Below are 14,986 nucleotides of genomic sequence, written 5' to 3'. Positions count from 1 at the left end.
AACGATAATATGGTACAATAATTGGGATGTATTGAACTTTATTACGCTTATACCATATCGAATCGAATGAAATAGCGTGTAAAATTTGATCTGCACTATACTGCTGACAGCTGCGCTGTATTTATAAAGTATATGCATAATATGATCTCGTTCTATGGTGGCTAGTTAAAGTATATAGATATATGTTTAGAATAATACTAGTATAGTGCCATGTTAAAGCATTCTATTAAATACCAAAGTTTTCTTATACATTACATTAATCAACATACAACGATTTAGGTAGTGTACCATTACCGATAAAACGCCGACGCCATGGCGTCGGCGTATCACCCGCCCATTCCGCTGAAAATGAATTTTTTGTTGCTCGAAATTTTAAGGGTCATTTTTATATCTATAAATTTTAACTAGATAAGTATTGATACTTAAATTGTAGGCAGACAGCGAAAATAAATTAATGATTTATAAATAAAAACATTGCGAGTTAATGAAATTTACTATCTCAGACCACTAAACTTTTTAAATGTATCTCTCTATTTTATATGGTCCCGCCAACGTAAGTAACAAAAATATATAATATGTAGCCTTGAAAATTGTTTTTCTCCAACTTAATTTGTCTTAATTAATTAATAATATAATAATAAATGATAACTACGCAAATATCGAAACTTATAAAGACAATTTATTTAAATACTAGGTTCTGCCCGCGACTTCGTCCGCGTGAAATAGGAACAATTCTGCCATACATGATTTTTGCGAAACTTTGACTGTACGCAGCGCACGCAGCGGAAACTCTCAAAAAGAAAATGAAAACAAGTTTGAAAAATTATGTATTAGTGCTTCGCTCCTATCGCTTTGTTATTTAGCATATAGCCTTCCTCGATAAATGGGCTATCTAACACTGAAAGAATTTTTCAAATCAGACTAGTAGTTCCTGAGATTAGAGCGTTCAAGCAAACGAACAAACAAACTTCAGCTTTATAATATTAGTATAGACTTCCTCATATATTCAAAAAACACAGTAGATATTGTAATCCTTGACTCACAACACAACATCGTATTACTTATTTTATTACTCATTTTGAATTTACAATATGAGCATCCAATTGAAATTTATTTAAAATTCTTATGTTACAGTGCAATATACTTTATAGGATTCCGTACGATGCCCAAAAAGATGTAAACGTTGTTACTATAACAGAAACTGGGCCTTAAAAAATAGTTAGTAGTAAAATAGTATGTACGTAGTGTACGGTACATTCGTAGGTATACAAGGACGAAGAGAAAGACCAGTACTGTGTAGATTCAGAAATCTGTACGTGACCAAAGATTCGCCTTTTATTATACACAATTTATGTAAAAACTTACGTAATACATATAAATTACGACACAATATGTTTATTTAGTAATATTATATATATTTCATTATATGGTAGCATCATACCAAGGCTGACTTCATCCTTTTGCAAGATAATTATGTCAACCAAAAGAACTTTAGGTCGTAATGTTGCAATTTATTTATTTTATACTTAATTATATATTTACATAGTTTTTGCGAAATTGCTCTACCGGTTAGGAATATGCTTTGTTAAAAAAACTCAGCTCTTTTAAAAACGTTAAATTTTAGCTAATAATAAAATAATATTTCTTGCATGAACAACAGAGTTCCTGATTCTAAATCTTTGCGACAGTAAAATAGTAGGTATACATTTTTTTTATTAGAAACAATGTAAGAAACAAATAAACTACGTAAAATGGCCCTCATTTCTACCTGTTAAGTTAATTATTTGTGGATAAAAGATAAAATTCATTTTTGTGAATATTTCCTGTTCAGCTATAGTAATAATTAAAAATAGAAATAAAATCAGAAGAATAGCGCACGTTAATATAAGTTGTATAATTGTTGTTGTTTTTTTCAATAACAATAGTTTAATAAACATTATACATAAATTATTATACATAAATTATTATTAAACATAATTATTATGTTGAACCTAATTTCCATGTTTGCGGTTTACGCGCAAAAACAAGCTGAAAATTAAAAGTACTTATTTATTATTTTTATTTAAAGTGACTTGTTGTATTAAACTAAGGAAAAATATAAATTTAATATGTAATGAAATTTAAAATTTAATGTAAATAATTAATTAATAACTATTCACCATTACCTGCTGCCTTGTACTAAAACCTAAATAGTCAATTTCTAGATACACGTACGTAACATTTGAATACTCGCTATTCAGTTCAAGGAATGTATTTTATTAACTTGAACGTTTGCAAATAAACGCTTAAATCCATCGTACCTATATTGGAAAATTAAACAATATTTATAACGTAGTTTTTAAAATCGAGCTATAAATGTTGAATGAAATTAAATACACCATTCTGTTTATAACGCACTATTTTAGATTTAACGTAGAAATAATAAATAAAAAATAAATTGTAATAATTCGTAACACCGCCACGTGATGTCCCCTTCATTTAACACGTCCACTTCACGATCACACATCATGTGCCTAGTTATTCTATAGATAATAATTACGATTTTCAGAGGGTCATAAATTAATTCATCGCAAACGTCTATCAGATTCTTAGAAACCGTTGTGAAGCCTATGTAATTTTGAATTATTAAAACAACATTGTAATTTAAATTCACCTACTTTTTTTAACTTCAACAATTCATGCTTGATGAAGATGAATCACTTATTTTGCGTCATATTCTCAAAAATATTTGAAAGGCAAATTTTATATATGGCAATATTTAGGTATGTAGAAGGAACATTTTATTAAAAATATCTATTTGACGCGTATAATTGTTTCTACGACTTAAAATGTATGTCAATTATTACTTGAAATATAAATCAAAGAAAAATTCGCAATATGCTATCAAGAGTTGTATTGTGTGCATCAAGAACGACAGAAGTGGGCGGCGCGGCGCGGCGAGTCTAGTAGATCAATATGAATCAGTAGTTCTATAGATAAATATAATATAGCTATGTATTTATTATTGTTACGTTATCAATGTTCAAAAAGTTGCAACAATTTTTATTAAATTTCTATTTAAATTAATATAATACTAGAAATCTATACAAATAAATAAAATTGGATTGTTTGTTTGTAATATTAAAATAACCACCTTTTACTAAATGCATATGGATGTATACATGGCACATATACAAAATAACATTTTTCACAGTATTTGTCTGTCTGTCTGTTTGTTTGTTTGTTCCGGTTAATGCTCTGAAACGGCTGGACCGATTTTGAAAGAACTTTCACCGGCAGATAGCTGATATAATCAGCAGTAACTTAGGCTAAGTTTATTTTATAAATTTATTTATTTTATAAATCTGCGAACTGAACAATGACTTTTTGTTAATTTCCACGCGGACGAAGTCGCGGGCACAGCTAGTATAGAATAGAAATTAAAGAAAAATATATGTCAACTGATTTACAGTAAATTCTTACATAGATATTTAATATTTTTCAAAAATATGAATTTATTATATTCAATGAAATATAAACAAATTGTTTAAATTAAACGTTATGGAAAAAACAATGTATGTGTTACGAATCATTAAGCAGGTATATGATGACCATGAAAATACGTTACTCATTGTGTTAATAAACGTGGCTGATTGAATTGTGTTTAAGCAATAATATACGCTCAATTGCATAACATTTTCATCGGCATAGAGAACTGAACCTAAATTAGGTTACATATTTTACAAGATAGCGTTCCTAATAATAGCATGTCTAATGACATCCGCGTTTAATCATAATGGTTATTGATTACCTTATCTATTTTAATTGATTTAAAGTTTTAAGAATCTGTTTATGTAGATTATAAAAAGTGTTGCTAATTCAATATAATCTACAACAAATATTTTTATACAGTTAATTATAAATATACATTGTTTTCATTTACATGAATTAATTGGTTACGGCAGCAAAGGCTGTGTGGTTACGATAGCAAAGAATATAGCCACCGCCTCTTTTCCTGTGGGTGTCGTAAGAGGCGACTAATGAATAACACAGCTCCACTACCACCTTGGAACTAAAATAGCCGACCGATGGCGGAATAACCATCCAACTACTGGCTTCGAAATACACAGACCGAAGACGGGCAGCAGCGTTTTCGGTGCGACAAAGCCAACCCTGCGGTCACCAACCCGCCTGCCCAGCGTGGTGACTATGGGCAAAACACGTGATTTCACGCCATTTTTGGTGCGAACTTGTGAAGACCTATGTCCAGCAGTGGACTGCGATAGGCTGGAGTGATGATGATGACATGAATTAAGTAGTGTAAGTCAACACGATCAATGATTACATTTGGAATCGGGGTCAATAACAAACACTGATACCTACCTTGATAATACATAGATTGCTTCACAAATCTTCGATAAACTTTAATCAATATACAAAAATACTAAGAATTTAAAAATAATAACTAATGAGGGAAACTATTCAAATTCTTTTGATAATTATTTAGTGATGAAGAGAAAGTCATTATATATCATTATATATAATGATATCAAAGTATACATTTACATATTAGAAAGAAATTATTTATCCATTAAGTTTATTTTATTTAATATACAATTAATCGAAGAAATAATTTCCAATTAATGATAATATTAAATTACATAATATATTGATAAATATAAATTTGTGTTACATTTAGTATTTAAGTACGTACACATATGTACTGATTGTCATATAATATAAAATTATATTATAAATATCTACTTATTTTTGTTACAGTGTAAATGTGAGTGAAACGTTTAGTGTTTGCGCACTTCCTATGTTATTAACCTGTATATTATTTCACATATTTTCTAACCTTATTCAATAATATAACTGTACAAGAATAAACTACGACAATATCTGAGCGCTTTACACTTAAACGGTACAAGTACAGTGTACTGGAGCGTGCTGTATTCAATATACCTACATATCTATTGTTCTAAATTTTTAATATTTTGAAACATAAAACGTTAATAAGATCATTCGCGTCTCTTTATGGCTATTTAAACGAAACTTAGAATTAGTCACACATTTGGCACACCAAAAATAAGTACATAATTCTACAATTCAAACATTTTCATTAAAAAAATCATGTATTTTGACGACAGATTAGCGCAGTGGTCAAGTATATCTATTGATATCTATTTGATCGCCACACATAACAATAATTTGTAATGCCGTAATTATATTATATATATGTATGTTTGTAAAAGACAAACGCGAAGACTTGTGTGACTATAGGTATAAAAAATATGGTCTCGACATTTGGCTTCGTATTATGTATACAGCATATGATGCAGAATTCTCTTAAATGTGGGCTGTACCTATATTTTGAAGCGTTTTTTAATTTTTTCTTATTTAAAATTTTTTCAAATGACATTTAACCAGGGATTAATATTTAAAATAACGTACTGAAATAGTTAAATACATATACAACCATATAATATATTTAAAAAAAAAATATTATGCTTTACGTTATTGGTATTGATAAAACAATATCGTGATAATATAAATTAGTCGTGGGGTATAAACTGTTCGATTAAAATCAATAATATCGTGCAAAACGTCACATTTTTTTGCTTGGTGATATTAATTAAAGATAATGTGCACGCCATATTGTTGCAATTTTGATTTATGTAATTCCAGATATACCTGATAGTACAGCGTTTAAGAGATATCAATACCTCATCCAAAATAAATTACCTTGAGTATTTATGAGTACAAGAATATGACGATTCGCGTTAATTCCTCCAAGTTCTTATATCTTATATATTATCAGCTTCCAAGAAACATAAACCATTATAGTTGAGATCTATACTACACATATATAAGTATCAAATCGATAGTTTACTAATGGAGGATAAATGCAGTCGCATACTAGACAACGTGACTAGAATTGATGGGAAATAGACAACCGGAATTAATTGACGAGCCTGGAAACGACGAGCGATGTCAATTAGATTGCAAGAAGACAAGAACGAAATAGGTAAAGGTAAATTTAATGATTTTTATTATTACGAATTTATTTCTCGTATATTGACCAAAGGCTAAATAAATAAAAGAAACCCTTCACGTGATATAAATTACGTCAAGTGTATGTGATCTACCTATATCTAAACTTGTAATCTTGGTGATTAATGACTACGGTTAACAAACAGGTTGCTGTATTTTAACACGTTCTAATTTCTTTTTAGAGCTATGTTTGTTTTTTATTTGTTTTAAGTAGTTCTATAATATCAAAGTTATTATAAATACACACACACACATATATATATATATATATATATATATATATATATATATATATATATATATATATATATATATGATATAAATTATATATATATATATATATATATATATATATATATATATAATTTATATCATATATCAATACTGATACTAAATTTCAAGTGAGTTGGTAACAAGATTAAGCGTGTCTTTCTAATAACCTTATCTAAAATGAATAAGTATTTACTACAGAATTTATCGATAAAGAAAACAAAGAATAAAACGTACTTACCGGCAGCTAAATATACTCCAGAGAGTAAGCTTCCAACCCACGCAACCGTGCCCTTTCCTTCTCCGAAGAACGTAACTAGCTCGGGAAGGAATATTCCAAAAGTGTACGCGATGCCATCGACCACCAGATTACACATGAAAGACGCAAATACTACCACCCAGCCATAGCCACCGTCAGGTGGTGGCGGCAGTTCTCCGAATTCGTAAGCTTCATCGTCATCTTCTGCGCCTTCCGCTGTTAGTCGCGCCGCTTCTTCGCACGACGTTTCACTTTCCGTCTGAAACAATATATATATTTTTCTATTATTATGATACATAATCGTAAATTTTATATGCACTTTGACTTTTATATATAACTATAGTAACAAAATGATTACGTCATACAAATTTACTATAATAGTCACGGCTATAATCAATCACAACGCAAGGACATAACGCAAGGATTTTCGTACAATGAGGAAAACGTAAAATTTTGCGATAAAAGTCGATGTTTAAGAAATTTCCAAATTTGTGTAAAGATTTAAATCTGTTCATTATTAATATAATAAAAGATACTTTTAATAAGTTTTTCAATTGTACAATACATGTTTTATAATTTTATTATTTGTTTTAAATACTTTGTTTATTGAGAAGTCGTTAGCTTTTCAATTTCACATAACGTTACAATTGAAACTGGTTTTTTTATACATAAAAGATGGCCGCAATTAGCTAATAAGTAGGTATGTTGTTCACAAGGTCGTCCATCTAGATATTTTTACATAATAATATTAAAGTGATAAAATAAAGTACCATCGTGGTTATATACTTTATATAGGTACTGACATAGCAGTTTAGGTAAAACCTATTTCCTATTAAAAATACACCTGTACCTATCACAAACATTTATCTGTGTTATGGTCTGTGTGGTATTGTATTATAGCAAATATTTTTTCTGATTTTAATAGACATTAAATTACTAACTCGTATATATAATGAATGGGTTTTATGCTTTTTATATAGCAATGAGTGAAAAACATGAAAACAATCTCATCAAATTTGTATGAAAAACACCTTTACGCTTTTAAATTGGAACGCATTTGGCATCTATACGTCGAAGTCGAGCACTCCGTTTACCTTCGATTTGTCGATGACATAGTCATATTGGCAGACAGTAAAAAAACTAATAAATGTTCAATAACCTTAACCCTGTTTCTTAATAATTCTAAATATAAATATGAGCAAAATTAACATTAGCTCTAATACTCAATATCTTTTAAACTCGTTCAAGTTTTTTGTAGATCAAATTTTCGCCTTTAGTCGCCCTTAATTACTGTTTGTCAGCTCTTAAAATGAATATCATCATACTTATCTTTCGATCCATCCAATTCGCGGTCATTGTCAAGAACTAGGTATGTTAGGAAAAACACGACAATAACGATATGGTCGTCCGGAGTTTGATATATCCTAGGCGTAAAACATATTTTATTGTCATTTTGATTACTTTATTCAATTTTGGCTAATCTAATACATACAATTTTCGTGTCGCGGTGTTTGTAGTTAAACTCTTCCGAAACGGCTTGACCGATTCTCATGAAGTTTTGTGCGCATATCGGGTAGCTCTGAGGATCGAACAACATCTATTTTTCCTTTCCCTAACTTATAGGGGGGAGGGGGATTGAGAAGGTTAATAAAATATATGTCAAAACAACGTTTGCGGGGTCAGCTAGTTTCTTATTAAAATATTTTAGTTACCTGCAATTTTATTTCAAGCCATAAATAAAATAATAATTAGTATCAACTATGTATAAGGTTATTCTATACACATAATTAGATGTTATTGTCAGAACCTTGTTTTCATCAATTCGTACGAACTAATTTCGTATGGTAGAAATGCGTTCTAGACGGTCATTATCATATCAACGCACACACACTTCAAATATATACTATACAGTATGGCTTCAGATGAAGAACAAAGCATGGTATAGTTCGCGTCATGTAAAAAGAACGCTGGCCTTGAAGCTGCGCAGAAGCGATTTATCGGTCTATTTGGTGGTACGGGTAGGGGGACGGGAGTGTTTAGCACGTGTCGCATGCTTGCCGGTGTGCTATTGGTTGACAGCGGTTGACAGTTCGACGTCGACTCAAATTATTATCGCGCACAAAAGTTTTAAATTACAAAATTCTCCATTTACTATTTATTTCACTAAAAAACAATTATCAATTTATCATTTTAAACACATAAAAACTATTAAGATACGAATATCGAGAGTACAGATAATTATTATTTTTGAATACGACATTTCAATAACTAAAAAATTTGTTATTGCTTTTGTTTAAAAAAAAAATGTGTTTTTGTAAAGTGATAATTATTATACTTATTTAGTCCGAATTATTCGCACTTGTATTTCTAGTATTTTTTAATGTACCTACCAATAACCATTATACGAAGCCGCGAGTGAAAGCCTAATTAAAAAATAAAACAGTAGTACTTGTGCGCGAGTATACCCATGCGCAAACGCACCCCCTCCAGTTTCTTTCAGCGTTCTTTTTACATGACGCGAACTATAATAAAACAGCTGTTTGTTTCAACATGCGAGATAACATGGCCGCCTATAATAGTCATTAGTCACTCCTGTGCTATAATTTATTTGTATTGTTTGTGTTACGGTTTATAAGTCTTTTGTATATCATCACTATGTCGTAAGATGTATCCGTACATATAGAATGTATGTGTATGTTGTACTTATATCTTAAACTAGCTGACCCGGCGAACTTCGTATCGCCTAACACAAACTTTATCATATGGTATTAAAGTTCAAATTGACTTTTAAGTATTATCACAAATCTTTTGTATGGGAGTATAGAAAAGTGTTGTTTTTAGACTTTTTCAGGAATTTTTTTTTTTTTTTTTTTAATTTTTTCTCTCCGTAAGAACCATCCTCATACTTCAAGGAATATTTTAATAAAAGAATTAGCGAAATCGGTCCAACCGTTCTCGAGTTTTGCGCTTAGCAACACATTCAGCGACTCATTTTTATATTATAGATAAGTAAAATACGTGGATATCGTTTTAACACAACCATACAACTCTCACATTAAATTATACCTATTCCTTAAAATTTTTATTTGTGTCATTGAGATACAGATTTTTGTATAACAGCCGAATATTTTCATTCGTTACAGATTTTTATTTCTTACTACCTATAAAGTATTTTCATGCTCAGCTTTTTAACAAACTTTCTTCATTATATTTACATAGGTATTAATTACTTACTTATATTCATTGTATATTAAATAGTATAAACACACAGTCACTAGAATAACGTAAGATAATATACCATTAACATACCCCATACACTAAATTCCATAACGCTAGAAATACTTTTCTAACCACTTAGAAGCAATAACACCATGTATCCATGGAGCTACAAGTATAAATTTTAATTGGTATAGCCATGAACAATCACGAATAAGATAAGCAGAAGTAGTGAGTCATGTTACTCGAGGGGAAAATTTAGGAGCTACAAGGAAGTGTTAGCAAATTGTACACAAAAGTTTCAAGTTATTAGTTGACCTTGTATCAGAAATAAGTCCGTAGTATCATTTATATTCGCCTACTTTTGGAAATTAAACTATTACTATTTTACTAAGTATACAAATGAAGTGGAAAAGAAGTAAGAATATGGATAGTATTCCAGCTTATTCTTTGTAGTCTAAGATCCGAACTAGACACGATCTTCACCCATCTGTTTACTGGATAAAAATTATTTTGTCTGCTTTAGTATGTAAAAAATAAATCGCGAAAGGGTTGACTGGAAAATTACTGGCCAGGCTATAATATATTCCCTAACCGCCCTTAGAACCAAATTTTTAGCAATCATATTCGCAATGAACCAGCGCTCATCTTGATGTAAGTTTTATTTATTAAGCATGTAAGTAAAAATAACTAGAATTGATATGTGTATTTTTTTTTTATTGGGGTAACATACAATTTTATATTACATTATTATATTATGACTAATTACAATAACTGAAATCAGTAAAGTTTCCACTATTAGCGTCCCTCAATATCTTAAAGAACGGTTCACGTATCTTTGCAATTCCCATGAGCGATCCCTTAGATCTGATTCCAATTTACTTCTAAAAGTTCCTTCCCATAAATCCTCCTTCTACTCTAATTCCTTCACTGCTAAAGCTGTCCGCCTTTGGAATTCTCTTCCGCTTTCAATAAGACGTGCTTCTACTCCAGCCTGTTTTAAGCAACGTCTAAAGAAGTACTATATGTCCCTTAACATATAATAATATTCAGATTTTAACATGCATATTTTATATTATCAATATATATTTTACATTTATACACGTATATTAATACTATTTTGATTATTTATGTATGGATATTTGTACTTATATGTGTATTTGTATGAATTAATGAATCTATCATACACTATTTTTATTCATCCTTAAGAATATTGTACACTTCCTATCCGTCACTACTATATCATGTCCTGTGCCCAAAGGTTATCTGGAAGAAATCGCTCTTCAGCGATAAGATCGCCTTTGTACATCTTTTATTTTGTAATTACTACTGTTTGTTTATATTTTGGTGTACAATAAAGAATATATTATTATTATTATTATTATTAGCGAATAATATATATTTTTTTCTCTCATATATATACCTATATTATACGAGTATACTAGCTGTGCCCGCGACTTCGTCCGCATGGAATTTAACAAAAAAGCTATTTTTCAGTTTGCAGAGTTATAATACATAAATGTCTAAAATAAAAGTAGCCTAAAGTAATCCTTATTACGTCAGCTATCTGCCAGAGAAAGTCCCGTCAAAATCGGTCCAGCCGTTTCAGAGATTAGCTGGAACAGACAGATAAAAATTGTAAAAAATGTTACTTTGGTATATGTACTGTGTACACCCATGTATTACCCATGCATTTAGTAAAAGTGATTATTTTAATATTACAAACAGATACTCCAATTTTTTTATTTTTTTATATAGATAATTTATTTCGTTAAAGATTCATGTTTTGGTCTTGAAAAAGAGATCTCGACCTCATAAAATTTCTTTCTTTCATTTAAAAAAACACCTTTGTAATAAAAGCAAGCTAAACAGTACCACTAACTTTTTTGTAAAACTAATAAAGACCAACATTTTTGGTGAACATTATGTTCATCTATACTGAACCGTTTAGTTTTTCTCATGTCAGGGAAACAGCCTTAAAAGCGGGAGCCGCAGCGGAAAAAGCTGAAACGACTAAACGGCACAAATATTCGTCACTAATTCCAAATTACATCTTTGAGCCATTTGCAGTCGAAACACTTGGACCTTGGAGTAGAAGAGCTAAAAATTTTTTAAATGAGATAACTCCTCGCCTTATTGCCTCCACTGGTGACAAGAAGGCTGGTGCATTTTTTGCCCAGAGAATCGGCATAGCGATTCAACGGGGAAATGCTGCCAGCATTCTTGGCACGATTTCACGCGGACATGATTTGTACCAAAACTATCTGAAAATATTTAGCCCTTATAAGTTGTGAATTGTAAATATGTATGATATTTAATAAAAAATTGTCATTAAGATAATAACATTTTTTATTAAATATCATACATATTTACAAGACAATAACATTAATTATATATTAACATTAGTATATATATATACATGTCAGTTTTTTTTTCGTTTATGAGTAGGAATTTATTTCAAAGAACATAATAACTTTATATGCATTTCCAGTAGTATTTATTGTAGTCTTTTGTCACTCATGTATTATATTATTTATACCGAGATAAGAGCAATCATAAATACATTATACGAAAAACACCTCAATTAAAGTTATCATTATTATCCATACAGCCCGTTTTCATTGGTTGCGCAATCTTTGGTAGAGTTTCTTAGGGTCTTTTCCACTAAAAAACAACAACTTTAGCTTTCATAGATTCTGAATAAATGAATCTGTAAGTATGAAATGGCTTTTATTAATTATCAGCCTAATCAGATGAATGTTGAATAGGTTGACACAAAAACATTCGCTTCAGCCTGTTATATCCCACTGCTGGGCATAGTCCTCTTTCCCCTACGTAGGAGAAGAATAAGAGCTTAATCCCCCACGCTGCTCCAATGCCGGTTGGCGGATATATTCCCTACTATGAGTAACGATTGCTATCAGGTGTACCTGATAACAAACGGGACCGACAGCTTTAAGTGCTCTCCCAGGCACGGTTGGGAGACCCACAAGAACTGCACGAACACCCAGACCACGGAAAATACTTGTATGGCCAATACAGATGTTTGTCATGTGCGGGGATCGAACCCGCAACCGACAGTGCAACAGACACAAACCAGGGCTGTGACTGCACCAACGCGTCGGCACAAAAAAACCACACAATTACAAAAACATTCATTGTGAACAAAAACCATACATTACATTAACGAATGTTAAATTAGGTTTATGTAGAAAGCAAATAGACGGTAAAATTATAAAATAAGACGTTATGTGTAAATGTAAATTAATTCCAATTGCAAACAAAACTCTTTTGGACGCCTCCCCAAGGAGGTTGTGCTTCATTCTCACAAAATGAAAATTACCACAAGCGCTTACTCTTAAACCTTTATATTTAAAAACAATTCAATTATATGCTATAGAATACACACTTACTTTACTTTTATACCTATAGAATACACATTAAACTATACATTAAATATCATTTGAAGGATTTTTTAAATACTATTATAATATATAGTAAAAAGAGTCGATTAAATAAATATTATGTTGACGTCAACTTTTTTGGACCGAGAACCACTTGACAAAATAAGTTGTTTTTTTATGATGTCAGGAAACAACGAAGCAGAAGCCTATTGAATATGAAGACTGAAAAATTCTTCAATATTTTATATATATAAAAAACATTTCAATTCAATTCCATAAACAATGTTGTTGATTGACGGAAAAGGTTTCTTGAGCAATTTTGATAATTTTTTTTTTTTTTCATAAAAAATCAATATTCGATAATTAAAGAATTATTTTCGATTAAATTAGCTGCATAATGATATTCAACCTATCCTGGTCAATTTACGGCACCAGAATAGTTACCAGATTAGTAGGAAAGCATAAAATGACAAAACTGTTAAGGAGAAGAGGCAAGAGTATTTTTTTTCTATTGTAAAGCACTCTCTAATTGGCATTATGAGTCGTGCAATATTTGGTTCAAATCAATTGAATAATGTGTAGCGATAGATTGAGGCCGGAGTTGGGACACTTAATTATTTTCAGATTTTTTTTAAAATTATCTTTGAGCTAGTAACTTTATTGTAACTATACGAAAACTAAGTTATAAATTGTATTTTTATGAGTGATACATAAACTCCATAATTAATTTTCTAATAAATACAACTTAGAGGCGTCGTGCTCTTTTGCATTTTCCTATTTTATTTTTCATATGTGATATTTTTTTCAGTTCACTTGCAGTATTGTTTTTTAATATTTACGCGAATTTCACTCATTATAATGAAACCACTTTTTCAGATTTTATCGCGGTTTATTAGGTTTTTTACATGCCTCCGACGAGGTCCTCCCGTGACCATGATTGTATTAAAATCTTCTTTCAAATATTTTAAATCGACTATTTTTATAGAAAAGCGCATTCACTATTTGATCACGAAAAAAATATTATCGAATTGGGAACCTTCTCCTTTTTTGGAAATCGGTTAAAAAGGGATATACGAGAATGTTCGTTTACTATTGTAGTCAATTAGTGTATATATTAGAATATCACATGTTAATTTATACAGTTTTAGATAAAAATATATCTATATTACCTTTTTTTAAATTTATTTTTGTACAACAAACTTGTTGAATTTTAAAAAGAAAAACGGCCCATTATTTTTGCAGAAAGTTTGATAATGAACCAGGAAAAATAGTAGTTTAAATGTTTATTATAATAAATAAATTTCTTATTATATAAATAGTTATTTGCTTGTAAACTAAAAAACACTGACATCAATTAGGTACATAGATCCAGTAATACAACGCATGTACACGAAAAAATAGTCAAGTATATATACGCCTTACTAAATATTACAAAAAATACTAATAAGATCTCGATTAATTTTAAATAGAACCACATAGCAAGCAGCAGCTTTCGATTAAAAAAATATATATTAAATTCGTAGTTGCCAGTAAAAAGTTATGGAGTATAATACAAAGTATGCTGAGGAAAAAATAGTCAAGTACCTAATCGCGCATTATAAGAGATAACTTCAAAAGTACTGACGGATCTCGATTAAATTTAAATAGGACCATATGGCACGCACCACTTTCGATTAAAAAATAATCATTTAAATCGATCCACCCAGTAAAAAGTTATGAGGTAACCCACATTAAAAAAATAAAGTCGATTTGAGAACCTCCTCCTTTTCAAGTCAGTTAAAAACACACACCCGTTTTCATTCAT

General features: G+C 30.2%; 1 protein-coding gene across 1 annotated transcript in view; it reads right to left on the bottom strand.

The window, feature by feature from the left end:
• LOC123658250 (monocarboxylate transporter 4) overlaps window positions 1-14,986 on the bottom strand; it is a 66,679-nt gene that overhangs the window by 30,714 nt on the left and 20,979 nt on the right. Inside the window, exon 2 of the mRNA XM_045593690.1 lies at window positions 6,545-6,821. Coding sequence (XP_045449646.1) covers window positions 6,545-6,821 — 277 coding nt within the window. The remainder of the gene's footprint in view (window positions 1-6,544; window positions 6,822-14,986) is intronic.

The sequence above is a fragment of the Melitaea cinxia genome, chromosome 12 (assembly GCF_905220565.1).
Source record: "Melitaea cinxia chromosome 12, ilMelCinx1.1, whole genome shotgun sequence".
Classification (NCBI taxonomy): domain Eukaryota; kingdom Metazoa; phylum Arthropoda; class Insecta; order Lepidoptera; family Nymphalidae; genus Melitaea; species Melitaea cinxia.
The sequence above is the reverse complement of the archived record's forward strand: the minus strand, read 5'-3'. Positions and strand labels throughout refer to the sequence as shown.